The sequence below is a fragment of the Numida meleagris genome, chromosome 13, assembly GCF_002078875.1.
Source record: "Numida meleagris isolate 19003 breed g44 Domestic line chromosome 13, NumMel1.0, whole genome shotgun sequence".
Lineage (NCBI taxonomy): Eukaryota > Metazoa > Chordata > Aves > Galliformes > Numididae > Numida > Numida meleagris.
The window spans coordinates 8,701,173-8,716,238 of NC_034421.1; the positions used below are offsets into that span (position 1 = coordinate 8,701,173).

General features: G+C 46.6%; 1 protein-coding gene across 3 annotated transcripts in view; it reads right to left on the reverse strand.

Moving 5' to 3' along the window:
• The window catches only part of SMG1 (SMG1, nonsense mediated mRNA decay associated PI3K related kinase), a 64,939-nt gene extending 64,585 nt beyond the window's left edge, over window positions 1–354 (reverse strand). Inside the window, exon 1 of one of the 3 annotated variants that reach the window (XM_021411275.1) lies at window positions 193–354. In XM_021411275.1, coding sequence (XP_021266950.1) covers window positions 193–209 — 17 coding nt within the window. In that variant the 5' untranslated portion in view covers window positions 210–354. Of the gene's footprint in view, window positions 1–100 lie in introns of all 3 variants that reach the window. The other 2 variants (XM_021411274.1, XM_021411276.1) reach the window with 2 other exon arrangements.

A 15,066-nucleotide genomic window follows, 5' to 3' on the forward strand; every position in this document is an offset into this window, starting at 1 on the left:
CCGCCGCCCCTACAGGCCCGGCGCTCGGGAAGCGGCTCCGCGCCGCCCCGCTCCTCTCCCCCGGGTCCGCCGGCGGCCCCCCGGCCCCCGCCCTGCCCACCTGGGTTGCCAGTCATTCCAGCCCCGCGGGTGGTAGTGCTGCCTGCTGCCGGTGCCGCTCAGCCGAGACCCCGGGGCTCTGCGGCTCATTACCTTGCCCGAGACGGCATGGCCGGCCGGGCAGCGGCGCAAGGCGGAGGGAGGGGGCGAGGCGCGGGCGGCGGCTCCTCACTCGCGCTGGGCGGGCGGCTGCTGGCTCGCAGCGGAGGGAGGGGATGCGGCCGCGGCTGCTCCGGCTGCTGCCCGGCCGCGCGGCATGCCGGGATGGCGGACATGGGCCGCCCGCCCCCGCCGCGGGGCACCATGGGAGGGTGGGGGCGGGGGCGGGTGATCCGCTCTCGGCGCCGGGGGACGCGGTTGTGTGCGGGGTTGGGGGTGTCCCACGGCTCGGGCGGAGCGGGGCGGCCCAGGGTTCCCAGTCTGAGGGCAGCGCTGAGGGGATCACGGCCCCTGGGCGTGAGGGGAGGGCGAGAGCCCCGATGCCCGACCGTGAGCGGGGCCGAGCCCCCCGGGCGTGAGCGGAGCCGGAGGCTCTTGGCCCGTGAGGGGAGGTGGGCGCAATCACGCACGACCTCCCCACGCTGTGGAGACGTTGCCCCTCTCGGGGACCCCATCCAAGCACCATCCTCCCCCCCCCCCCCAAAAAAAAAAAAAAAAGACGTCAGGGGTGTCTGCAGGGATCCACGTCCCTCGGAGTGCTCCAGCCCCCACACCCATGCTGTTTCTCCCCTGTACATGACTGCCGGGGGGTGGATGGTGCTTGGCAGCGGTCAGCAGAGAGCTGACTAAACCCTTACTACTGGTTTCTCCTTCTTCCAGCTGCCAAAATGTGTTGCAAAAGCAGGCTGACAAAACAGCCTCTTTCTAAGCCAGGATGACCTCTGTGCGAAGCAGGCACGACGTTTGCTGGAAGGGCATTTGATGCACAGTGCAGGAAAGCTGCCCTGTAGGTGGGAACGTGGCAAATCTGCGGGGAGAGAAGTCTCCTCAATTCAGTAGATACTCATTTCCCAAAACGATGTGAACTTGTCTCAGGCATATTTTTATTTCTCCTACAAGACTCGGAGTCTTACATGAGCTTATTTGATAAAGCACATTCCTGACTGCAGAACATATCCCTAGCTAGGAAGAATTATAATGGCTTATTCAGTTATTCAATAGAGACCTGACCAGGCTGAACTCCTTTAACTGCCATACCCTCTGTTTGCCATTGCTGACAGACCCGGGGAGCCTTTTAAATTCTGATGTGCCCCATAAGCCAGAGTTCTGTGGGTGACTGAGCGGAGACAGATGGTGTGCTGCCGCCTGCCCTGGCTTCTGCTGGGCAGCCATGATCCCATGATGCGCGCTTCTTGGCTGACGCTTAAGCAACGCTTGCAGAATCCACACAGATCTCAGGAAGAGTTCCAGAACAACAAAAATTATATCACAGGGCTTCACTGTGAATTAAGTCCGTCTTGCAGGATGACCCTGCGCCCAGCAGGCTGCATTTCAACTGTCAGACACTTGTATATCATGATTAAGTGAATGAGTTTTGCCAAAACAATCAGTTCCATGGGCTATGATACATCATTTTAATTTACTTTTTCACAATTGAGATGGACATCCAGAATTACACAATATGCAGCAAAATGAAGTTTTCCTAAGTATAGCAACGGTGCCTGCTGTGCATCTGCTCAGCCTTCCCAACAAAGTCTAACAGATTGTCAGCCATTAGTGATGTAGCAGAAGATGGTTTTTTTGTTTATTTCTGTTTATTTACAGAGTAGTATCCCAATGGTAATGATATAAATCACTTGCAGGGAAAGTTAATATTAGTAATGTATTTCTAAATATCTTTCAAATTGATTCAGCAAGGAGAGGCAGGAAAGAAAGCTGGCACAATATGAAAAATGACTGCCTGTGCATTGCAAGAGTTTAAGAACCATTGATCTAAAGCTTGGTACAAGAAATTTTGTATCAGAAATCCTGTATCCTGGTGGTGAATTTGTTGCATGGTCTGATGCCAATCACTTCTGAGTGTGGTTGTCTCTATTTGTTGAATGGATCGATGATGTTTAGCTCTCTTAACTGTTGTTGTACACAGCCTTAAGAATGTAAAATGACATACAGTTGCCAAATACTGTTAAAGACATATTTGATCTGTTTCTACAAGTATTATATTATGATTTATAGTCAATACTCGAAGTAGAGAAATAATTATTTGTGTAGTACTTTTTTGGTTGCAGATTTCACTCATCCATTTTGTGAAGATGGCTAAGACCATTCAGGCACCACTGTATGGATGAAAAAGTGCAAGGAAGATGAAGCCCAGGTTTTCAAAACTGCCGCCTTGTTTTCTGTCTTGAAGTTTGGCACTTCATTTTTAGCTACTTAGCAGCGAGCACTGACAAGGGTTAGAGCCGCGGGTCCTCAAACCTTGTTAAAAATAAATACATGTCTAAATCTGGACTCCTCCCCTTCCGCCCCTCAAACAGAAATGCATGGACTTTAAAAACAGGTCCTAAATCTCATAATGAGTTGATGACACTCAAAGATGCATCTCCAGTCTGTGACCTGAGTCAGTCAACTCCACCAAACTGTCCACATCCATCCCAGTAAAGAACTCTGGTGTGAAGGTCTCTGTGAACCACCGTTTTCCTGCTGTGTAATCCATGCCAAAGATTTCTCTATTTAATATATAATATCAGGGTTTATTAATCTGCGTTATTTTTAGTTGGAGAAAAGTGCAAATTTATATATTTAAGGTGCTTAAATAGGGTGGTTAGCACCATATTGCATCTTCACCCCTTACTAGTTTATTTCCTTACTGAACAGTGTGTCTAGAAAAAAAAAAAAATCAGCATGCGCTAAAGATTACAAGTCACTTTTGGCCCTTGGCTTCCTCTGATCCATAACAGAGCTACAGATTGAGAGAAAAACAATCACCAACCAAAGAGATGCTATTTCCTGTTCTAGGAATAGGACTCGCTCCAAGGAGCAAAACAGTATTTAACTAGAGCAGAGGAGCAAATGCCAAGATTCTGTAGCCTGAGTATTACATTACCTCTTAAAAATTATAAAGGTTTCCTAGAATGGTTACTCCCTTTACCTGCCAATTCTATCACTTTGATGGCAGAATCCTGTTTTTATAGGTAACCCAACAGATTTTCATTTGAATGGCCCACACAGCACCAGCTCACTATTTTCTGGACGTTGTGAACTCAAAGCACGTGTGATGTGTGGCCAATCTGTGCAGGCATGGAGAGCGCAGGGTGTCCGGAACATATTGTGCTGGTGATGCTGGCACAGCTTGTCAGTGCAGGCACAGCAGGTCCCTCAGGACTCCTACTATTTTCTCCATTAAAACGTCGGCAGGTATAGTTATCTGTGGAGATTGTGCTGCTCAGCAAAGATACTGCATATCATGAACAAATGGTGCACTGGGGCTACTTTGTCTCACCTCAGTCCACTTTTTTTCGCTCATCCTTCCATGTGTATTAGTACAGAAATCTAAAGAAAAATGGTCCTCCAAGAAAGGCGTGTTGAACCTTCTGTTATTTTTTGTTGAAAATCTTTTCCATGCAAAAAGAATCAATCTTAAGTTTTAGAATTTCATAATAAGTGTGCTGTGAATAGGATAATAACAAAAAAAAAAATCTTTTACCTTCTTTTCTTTACGTAACAGATAAAGGAAAATATTTTACTACTCTGAGTATTTATAAAGCAACTTGGAGTGTAGCTGGGATAGCACATGGAACCATCTGCTCCATTTCCTCAAGGTCTTTTAGAGGATAATTTTTACTGAGCAGCATTCTTCTACATCAGTGCAATAAATACAAGAAATTAACTTTGTTGCAACTCACATTTTTGCTCTACTGAATTTCTTTAAGGCTATTATTTTAAAAGGTGAGTGCTTTACATCTCTTGTTAATGAAGCATTAGATACTTCTGTAGACAGAATATGAGTAAATATTTGAGTTCCTGGCACAGATGTTCATTTTCAGTTTATTGCATCAGACTATAGAAGTCCTCGGTTGTGGCATTTAAGCTGTTTCTTGATTCTCTGTTTATTAACTAATTGCTTTTCTGTTTATTATCTCTATGCTAACTTAAATGTTCTGTATGCTATTTGCATACTACCAGCAACATCCAACAGTCATATATAACATATAAACTGAGCATTCAATTGGAATGAATGGTCGCTAAACAAGTAGTTGTTTGAGTTGCTTTGACCTGAAGCACAGAACCTTCAACAGGTTTACATCTTGAAATATTCAGGTCTTGAAAAGCCCAAGGAAAAATGGCAGAACAGTAAAATTCATTCACCCAATCAGCTATACTACAGCTGTCACATCTCAGATGGGGTAAAAACACAAAGATAGCCCAAAGGAGTAGTTTCTGTGTTGATCTTCAGGAGGGCATAAACTGCAACAATCCTTTTATGAGTTTTGGAAGTTACGCAGAATGCCTTAGAGGACGGTCATGGCATGCATGCAGCGCCTTATGGAGTTAAGCTGATTACATCAGAGCAACTGTTAAAAAAGAAAAAAAATTCTCAATATCTCTGAAAAATCAATCTCTTCATGAAACAATCTCATATCTGATTGGTAGCAACACCAGCTGACAATCAAGTATTCTTTTACCTATGCCAAATAACCGCGTGCCACAAGCGGCAGTGCCCTCTCTCTTGCTTCGCAAGGTTTTCTATCTGGCTCTGCATCCTCCACACTGGGGGCTTGCCCAAGACATTCTGTTGCCTGCAAGCCAGACAACATGGCTACAAATCAACTCATATTGCTGTGAGCTGGCTGTTTTGACTGATGGTCCCATAGAGTTGTACAGTTTCCGTTATTTCTGGGGAGTCTGGGCTGAAGCTTAATGAAAAACACTGCATTCTGCAAGAGTGAAAAGCTGAATCAGGACTTATGAGAAACTGTGTATTATGAAATGCTGCACAAAGCTGGAACAGAGCTGGTGTTAACTGCACTGTACTGCAGAAAAAGACAAAGTTGAAGCAAGGAGGAGTTACCTTTTACAGTGGATACCAATAATACAAGACAATACAGTGCAGTCCTTCTCAAAAATTAACAGTGTACTTGATACTGTGTTACTTTTCCAGTGAATCTGAGAACTTCCATCTGTTGAAATAACTGCTCTCTCACATAAATTTTCTTGCTCAGTAGATCCAAGCTTATATCATGGTTGTTGAAGGGGTCATTTGAAAGAGGCTGCCAGGGAAGTATCAAGCCCTTAAGGCACAATAAGCCCAGGGAAATTTGTTTGGATGGTGTAATGAATCCAACTTGTTAATATAGCTCAGTTTGGTGCTGATAGCAGAGAGCTATGAAAATTAGAAGAAAATTTGGTCTGAGGGGTGTAGTACAATTAGAAGTGAAACACTCAGCAAACTCCCTCAAGGTATTTGTCCTTTAATCTACTCCAATTTTAATAATGTTTTTTTCTAGGCTTATTTTCCTAGCTATTTTTTTTTCCTGTGTCCCAAGTCTCAACCTGAGCAAGTCCTCTTCTCTCAGTTTTTCCTTGAAGTCTCTGGTTGACATTGATAATATCACTGGGGATGTCACATGAGGTCATAATCAGGTTTTATAGGAAAAAAAAAGTATCAGAGCACAAAAGTGAGGAGACACAGGGTGGGACTAAGAGAGATCTAAGCAGCAGATCCCTATTCACCAGCGTTCACAGCTCCGACCTGGGCAATCTTCCATGCAGCTGATTTTATATGTGAAATACAACAAGAATATCTGCCAGTTCTGCAGACCTTTCTCAAGCCCCACTCAGATTTTCTCACAGTTCTCCTGAAGTGTGTTTTGGTGGAAATACCCAAGTTGAGACCTCTGATTACAGTGCTGGCAATGGGACCAGACGTTATTAACAGAGGAGCCACGGCCTGAAAGCTGGCCAAGGGACCATGTAAACTCTGCTTCCCTAAGAAAGCAGCTAAAAAACCTGCCTTTCAGGCCACTGTGCCACCAGAACAGCAGTGTGGGCTGCAGTGGGCAGATATCCCCGTGGTCACCTAGCTTAATCTAGAGCACCCAGGAGCCTCAAGGTCTCCCAGAGAGGATTTATGGCCCGGACACAAACTGATTGACAATACACCTACAGAACTGTGATTGAGTGTTATATTTGTGAGGAAGGTGTGTCTGTATCCAAATGATAACACAATGCGTTTCAAACTGAGAAAATTCAAATTGAGAATGGTTTGTCTCCCACTGCCAGCTACGTTCTGTGCAGACTTGATACCTATTTGAGCCTGTGAAAAGTTTAGTTTGAGGTGGTTGCTTCACAGCACATAAAAGAGAATCTCATTCCCTAAATAACGTACATGCATTATAACCACCAAATCATCTTCCTGGAGTGCTGTATCAAATCACTGCAATTTCCAGCTTCTGCAGCAGTGTCCTGACCAAACGCAGCTTCCTTCAAAACCCAGTTTCGAGTCAATCCCAGGCCAGGATGAAAAGCAAAGTATGTGGTCTTGTGCATAAAAAATCTGCATTATTGCTTTTCAGCCTGAATTCTGGCTTTTTCCCCAGTTAGCAAATTTTTATTTTTCAACCCCCAAAGGTCCCTGCATTCAGCTTTTGCACGTTAAGAACCCCAAGGGTTTAATCAGAAGGAAACAGAAGGAAAACAGCAGCAGCAGATCTCATCATGCTATCTGTACATGTTATTTTAATTCCTTTTGTCGATTTACATGACTGATATTCCTTAGTCCCTACTAATTATGATTTCTCCTCTAAAAACATGCAATTCGATACACTTTATTTTAATGCTTTCTAGGTAGAAGTGATATCTTTGCTTATGTGTAGCACAGCAGGACCTTGACCTAGTTGGGATCTCTGAGCACAAAATAGCATTAAATCTAATAATTCCCCCACAGAAGAGCCCAAGAGCCTGCAGTCAGTGGGAGCCTCTCCATTCAGAGCAGAGAGAGCCCTTAAGCAGCCTCTCCCTCCCTCCCTTCCTGCATTGTTCTGCACTGTTGGCTACACTACATTTTGCCCAGTTCTGTGCAGCACAGCTGTCCTCCTCAGGGCCACAGCTCCTGGACCTGATGCACACAGCAGAGTTGCAGCCCTTTAACCCAAAGGACCTTTAGCAAACACAACCAGCCTTCCATTTGGCTGGAAAGTAATCAATAAATGGCATAAATTTATTGCCATCTTTCAGCTAAGTTCCTTCAAATTCCTTAATTAGATTGTTTTCAGTCTACAGTTTGTAATTACTTAATTCTCTCAGCTCCTTGAACTCATTGTTCTTCATTCTTGCAGATATGGAGACCATTCAGAAAGAATAAAATTAACCTTGAAATAATCAGTAGTGCACAAAGATAGTGCTTCATCACGGTGCTTTCTCTTGTTATTTCTTCTTGCTGGATATAAAAACAGACAATGTTTTGCTCTCCCAGCTCATTCGTTCAGATGTTTTTGTAAAACACTGACTGGAAGCTGCACTGCATTTATGCTGTGTCTGATGTGCCCATTAGTTAAACACCTACTCTCCAGATAAATGGATTTCAGCTTCCCATGTGCAGACCCAGTCCACCAAGCCCATAATGACATGCCCACAAATCCATAAATCCTGGCCGTACACTCACCAACACAGCTAAAGAACAAGCAAAGCATTTAAACACTGAGAAGAAAACCACAGTAAGACTGAAGAGTGACAATGAGAAATGCAGCAGCACAAAGCAGAGCTGCACAGGTAGGTACTGTTTGGGCACAGGTACCGCTCTGAAATGTGTTCGAGTGCATGCTGTATTCACACATATGCCTGTATTTTCACACAAACTATCTGGAGCAACATAATTAATGTACTTTAAGTCTGGAATCCAAGTTGAGAAAAAAAAGAATCTGTTTGAGTGAAATATGTCCCCTACATTTTGAACTTCATATAATTAAAAATGACATTACAGCAAATCACAAAGCAACCCATCGCTTTTAAGATCTAATGAATCAGTCATTCAGGGGGACGTTCATAATGTATTTCCCTCCTCTTTTCATTCTCATCTGCCTGCCAGTGCCAGCTGCATCAAGCTGGCTCCCCGAGGCTCTCATGTTTTGCCTCCCAGACCAGACCAGCCCTGTGCTGGACTTTTCTGAAATGGCCACAGCCCGCTGCAGCACAGGGAGGTGCATATCAGCGTCTTAAAGCAGCTTCACATGTGGCTCACTGAGTTTTTTAAATCAGTGGCAAGAGAGGAATTTGCATAAGCGGCAAGATGCATGGAATTCCTCTTGGTTCTCCAAATCCTACGTCATAAATCATGTGCCTTAATAGTAGATGTAAATGTCATGTGTTCTTCTTTTATAAAATGCTTGAATTAATTACATTGTTTTATTTTTATATTTAAATTCTTTTTGCTGGATTCAGCTGATCCTAATACCTTCTGAATATTCATGGACCTCTATTGCACTAAGGTGATGATCTGGAGAATATCTGGCTCCTTGCTGATTTCTGGGTACGGGCTGGCTCTGATTTATCAAAGGAGGGTAATGGAGTTATGATCCCCAACCAGAGCCCTCCCGTATATCTGTGGTGAGTTACTGCACGGCACAGACCAACATATTAATGCAAATTGGAGCCGAGGATTATGCTAATGTGTCAGGCTGTGCACTGGAGTGGGGAAGTAGGGCAGGGAACTCGGAAGTGCAGCCTCAGCTGCCATCCCTGCTGGAGCTGCAGGGCTCAGGGGAGGAGCTGGAACTCCCACCTTCAACATATGATTTTATAATTTCATAGGCTGCCCTATTTATGTCTAATTGTCACCTGCTCACTTGCATCTGCATTGAAAGGGGTCTTCCTGCGGCATTGTGTCTCTGTTGCACTGTGTCAAAAGGATTCGCCAAACTCACTGCTCGCTGGCCAACACTGACCACTTTCCTGCCTGCCAGCCACTGCAAACCCCAAATGACAACTTCTCTCGTGTCTTGGTTTTCTCAGTAATGGCCTGCACTTCCGTACAGCCCAAAGTGGTTTCAGCACTATAATTCTTTGTAATTCCAGCTCTGCAGTTTTACACCATGCAAATGCATATTCCCTCATCTGAAATAGCTCTTTACCAGAGATAGCAGTGGCATGGGAGCTCAGCAGAACTGTGAAGCCCTGTGGAGAGCTCTGCATGGAGCCAGCCACGCCAGGTGCCCATGGCACATCTCTGGGTTCCTCCATATGTGAGGTTTACTCCCCATAGAACCAGCCCCACTGAGGCCGCCTTTCCGTAGCATTGCTGTGTTAGTGCAGGAGGTCTCAGATCGAGGGTTTCTCCTGCAGCCAGGCTGGGCAGAGCAGCTGAGAGGCCAAAAATTCAACACCTCTCTTCATTCCGAGCAGTGAGTTGTGAAATACACATCCCTAGCAGGGCACTGGGAGTTGCTAAATGAGTTCCTGATAGTATCCATAGCAATGGAAAAGCATGCTAAGAAGAGAAGCCGTGTGAAGATGTGTGCCAGAGATAGGTCTCCTTGACAACAGCCAAGGCATGGGACCAGCGCTGCTGGAAGAGCTGGTGCAGGGTGCCCTGTCCCCATCGCATGACGCAGGCACTGCACAGGGGCTCCACTGAACAGCACCGAGACAAGGAGAGATGGAACCACAAACAGCAACAAAACCACTCCCACACACACACCGCTTGGAAAGATGTGTGTGTGCCTGTCAGCACCTTTGCTAACCTGTGAGCATTACAAGCACACACACTGCAAAGCCAGATATCCAAAAATTACCTGGTTTGCTATAATACATATATACACAATTGTATGCGGTCCTGTTCATTTGCCATATGAGACACTCCTTAATTACACGATCAAATGAGACTTTACTCTAGGATCCCTGCCTTGTTGAGAACACAGGCAGATGATGCTACCCAATCGGTGAGTCAATATTTTGTCTTTTCCTTGTTGTTCAATAGCTTGCCTCAGGCTTTCTTTATTTTATACTGTACAAACAGATTCACAAAGACAGAATAAATTCCCTCCTGACAATTTCTGCAGCAGTTATTATAGCAGCAAGGTTAAATGCTACCGAACTGGAACAATGCTAAAAATACTAGCTAAAAAATAAACTCTGACTACAAAGGCGAAACAGCCAGAAGCAGCAAGACAAAGGCATTCTACAGCTGCACCATTCACTGCTTGCTTGCAGCACTCAGAAACCAGCCCATCCAGCTGTTCCTTTTGTTCCTATTTCCCTCTCCATTTACCCAGATTTCAGTAAGGTTTTGCAGCACGGTTCCCATCCCATCTCCTCGCTGTGCCCTGTGGGCAGCAATGCTCCACAAAGGGCTGTGATACTTGGAGGGTCCAAAAAGTGTAATAACCAATGCCAAAACAAAGAGGGCATCGTTTAACTTGGTGAGCAAGGAGCTGGTCCTGCCGTGGGGGTTATAATGTGAAAACAAGGTGTAGGTCCCTGCTTGATCCTTCAGGCAGGCGCTGAGCATTAAGCAAAGTCCAAACTATGGACTGTCACTATAATGGCCAGGATAAACAAAGCACAGTGTTTTCAGGCAGGTAAAACATCACAAAGTGCAGTAATGTTCTGTCGCTGTTGTAATAAATGAAACACACAGTTGAGCTGTTTGAGTTCTTAGTCAAAATTATCTCATATTGATTTCCTCTGGCTTTCTTGTAGTTAAAAGAAGTAATTGCTCTTTGAGTAGGTAAGCATTTTAGAATTAATTCCACTGTTATATCCCACTTCAGTGCTAGCTGAAGGAGCAGACCCATCCTTATCATCCCCCTGTGCTCTACATCAGAGATCTCAGTATTCCCTGGAAACCAGGAGTCTGTGAATCTGTCTGCAGCAATGTCAACAGAGAGGGTTCTGAGCCTTTGTAACTAGCAGTTAGCTGAAATAAAAATTAAAAATTAAAATAATCAAAACAGGGTTAAAAAAAAAAAAAAAAAAAAAAAGGACATGAAATCAGGACCTGGAGCCCACCAAGCTCTAGTCTAGAAGCAACTGGTTCCCAAGACAAGAGGCTGCATTCCCTTTCAGGCCATCACTCTGGGCTCTTGAAGGTCCCAGCAGTTTGCCCCCATCAGAAGGAAAGGGCCACCAAGGGATGGGATGAAGCCAGCAGAAGCTGGGTCTCATCCTAGAGGAGGACTTGCTGGTACAGCACAAACTGCAGTCACATTGACTTTGGGCTCATCCGACGCATCATCCTCTGCTTAGTAATCCTTTTTATCTGTCTAAGAGTTCTTTTCAGTTTCTGCACCAAAAACAAACAAAAAAATCCCCTAGTAATAAGCACAAAGCTGTAAGTGCTGTAAGTGCTGCCCCTGCTCTGGAGGAAGTTTTCTTCTCGAGCCCAAGGTGTCCTGGTGAGTTGGCCCTGGCTGTGCCAGGCACTGCATGCAAACCTAGATCTGCCAAATGAAAGAGAACAACAGCGCAATGTGCCATGGGCTGCCAATGAGACAGACTGCATCGCACAGGGTGCTGCCTCCAGGGCCAAATAAATGCACACCACTGGAGGAGAGAAACAGAGCACATGAGAGGCACAGCCTGGCAAAGAGGCAAGCCCCAGGCTTTCCTTTATTTTTCAGCACATCTGAAAAATAAGGGAGATTTTCTTAATGCCTTTCATCTACACATGCAAAGCTGGCAGCCTTCACAAGTCCTGTGAGAGATTTTGCTTGTGTTGTCTAAGGAATAACATTTGTCTCAGGGACAGATGCATGTTTCAGGTCAACCTCATGGCTCCCCAGAGCATCGTTTTGTTTGCTGTTGTGTACCCACAGCATGAGCAGGACAAGCAGGCAGGACACCTCCCTTCCCACACAGGCTGCAGGGGCTGCTCCTGCCCAGTGGAAGTCCCAAATTCTCCTCGAAGCTGGAGGAACTCGCACCGAGGTCAGTATGTGCATATAGCCTGGGACAGACAGGAACTGCAATTCAACCGCACTCCAGTGATGTAGCATCAGAAAAGAAGATATGGAAAGAACATTAAACAAACTGACAATGAACTCATTAAAAGAAAGTGAATGCCCCAACCTTCAGCCCTGTATCTGCAGGCATGCGTTCCGATGAGACGTGGAGCAGCAGTGCTGCCTGCTGCCAGGGCTGCGTCAAACCACCAAACAAGACGAGAACTCGGAGCACCATTGCTACGCGTGCTCTCAGCCCACACACTGAAAAGTTTGTCCTTGTGAGTACAGATTGTGCTAGGAGAGAGAGCAAAGCCTTTCACTCAGCCAGGTGAAGGAATTGCACAGGATTTTTGGCAAAAGCAGCAGCTCATCCCCAGGGGTCAGACTGAGCCTCACAGTGCTGGGTGCAGGTGAAATGGTGCTGAGCTGTGCTGGGTGCAGGTGGGACTGGAGTTATAACCTCTGCCAGGTGCCCCTGTCTCTGCCACAGGTGTTTTCAGGGCAAAACATTGGCTATGCTGAGAAAATTCAGGAATAATTCAGCTGTGAGGAATTTGAGGAAAGTGTTTAGGAAAGTTCTAAAGAAAACGGCTGTGCTACTATTCAGTTTGTCTCTTGTAGGAACTTTTCCTGACTCACCGTGTTTCTATGGGTTTAAAAGCCAAGTCCTCGTTCTTCACCCCCTGGAACACCTCCGCGGCGTCTTTCTCGGGCTGGCAGCGACGAGAACGTCTGCAGGCTCCCTCTAATGGGAGGAAGATGAAAGAATCAGATTTTCAGGGCTCTCCTGGCTCCATCCGCAGGGAGGAGCGGATCCAGCTCGTGGGTCAGAGCTCAGCCCGCTTGCTCCAGCGTAGGGGCGAAATGTCCCCCACCTCCCTCTCAACCCCGCTGTCCCACAGCACGTGCACAGGTGCTGTTCTGTGAATTTCAAGGGATGAGTTTCCATTTGTCACGGGGCTGGAAGGTAGATCCTCACTTCTTCCTTCTGTGAAGGACACCGTGCAGTTCTTGCTCTCATCAGCAGATGGCCAAATATTACCACACATTTCTAACGGTGATATCAATAAGGCCACGTAACTGGGTACAAAACTGCTTTCCTGCCAGAAGCGTTTATTTATAAAATGGCATACATACTCGTGGCATTTACCTTTCTATAAGCAATATTACGAAATGTGTGCCAAATGTTAACATTCATTTCCTTCCACGCTCTCGGAGTTCTTGCCAAAGTAAGGAGCTCTAAGCAAACTGAGGGTGGAGTAAAGCTCTGCCCTCAGGCACCTGAGTATTATTTCTTATTTCAGATGTATTTGGAGGTGCAGAGGGCCAGAGCCAGTGCCCCTCCCCAGCTGGCAGCAGGTGGCAGAGTGAAGGCGCTGCTCGCAGAGTCCAGTGCCATTTGGATGCAGAAAGTGTTTCATTCCAACGTGGAACAGGCTTTGCGAAGGCTTGGTTCTGCAAGCGCACGCCTCAGTTGCTTCCTCTGCTTTGCAGGAAAGCCAGTGCCACTCCCAGCACCACACTCAGCAGGGCAGAGGGGCTCCGACATTGCGTAATGTCTGAGAATAATCAGTGTAGGCACCAGCACCACGGTGACTAATGGGAGCAAAAAGCCAAGGAACAACCTTTGCAGCATCACCTCAGGGCAGCCTGCGCAGGCAGCAGGGCTGGCTCAAGGGATGCTGGGAGTTGGGGCTCCCCATTGCCAGAGGCCTCGCAGGCAGACACTAACCCTAGCCCTGACTTCTGCCTTTTATGCTAAATAATTAAATAATTATGCCCACAGGGCACCATGCTGGGGTCCACGCTCCCACCTCTTATCCCTGCCCGCAGCCAAGGAGGGACATGAAGATACTGCAACTAGAGTAACACATGTTGGGATTTTCCAGCTTTAGAAGGACTCTTTTGGGGCATGAAGACCTAAAATAATTCTTTTCTTCAGCTAAATGTATTTACAAAGTTTTCTGTGGCCGGGCAATCTGATTTAACCAACTCGAGCAGACATAATTTAGGTATCAAACTTTTCCATTTGAGGGACTAATTCCCTTCGTCTTCTGAGAGCCCTGTTATGACCAAGAGCATCGCCAGCTTTATGACAAACATAATTCCAGCCCAAGACACCAGCAATCCTGGCAGGCAGTTTTAGAAACACGTGTTTCTGTGTATGTCAGAGCAAACAAGTGAGCTGAAGGTAAAATCACTCACTGAAGAATAAACAGTGCATCCTGCCACTGTTCTGCGCGATGCATTTTGGCAGCAGGGTGGGGACTTCCAGAGCCCGAGTCCTATTTTCATGTCTGGTCTGAAACAGAGTTGTGCTAAAGGGGCAAGCATGGTCAGGGGCAAGCATTCACAAGGATGAGGGATGGAGAGCATCCCCTAAAGCAGAGGAACACGTCCCCAGCTCTGCACACACGAGAGATGCTAGATCTTGGGGCAGCAACCAGGTACTGCAAATAGCAAGGCAATCTCCACACATGTGTGTTAGTAACCCTGCTCCCGTGCTAATCACGCCAGCTGCGAGGCGGCTGCTAAGCAACTAAACCCCAGCGAGGAGGCACTTTTGAGATAATTCTAAAAATAGGCTCTGGCCCGTGAGACGGCGCGAGCATCGAGGCAGTGACGTCAGGTCCTGCAGCCGCCTGCAGCCTGGGCACGCTGCTCCGGGCATCCCCAGGGAGCAGCACCGACACATCCAGCAGCCTCTGACACAGCTGACAGCCTCCAATGCACTGCTTCTGCCTGTGCCCAAGGCAGGCTGCAGCCCTTAGGCAGCCTTTGGGGTGCTGCAAGGCATGGGGATCCCCATGCTGCATACTCACGTGGCTGGGGAAGGAACGGAGAGGATGCCCTGGGAAAATGCTCACATTCCTCACGGAGGAAATGGCCTCTGAGCAGCTGTGCAGAGGGCCATACATTTCCCAGTCACCATACACCAGGGCGTGGGTGTGCGTTTGTCCCCCAGTTCCGGTGTGAGCAGTGGGAGCTGACTGATCTGCAGCACTCGATTTCAGCACCTTTTGGGCACAGACACCACTGGTGGAACAAATACCAGACTTCAACAAAATGAGTGCCTGTCAACATGGAG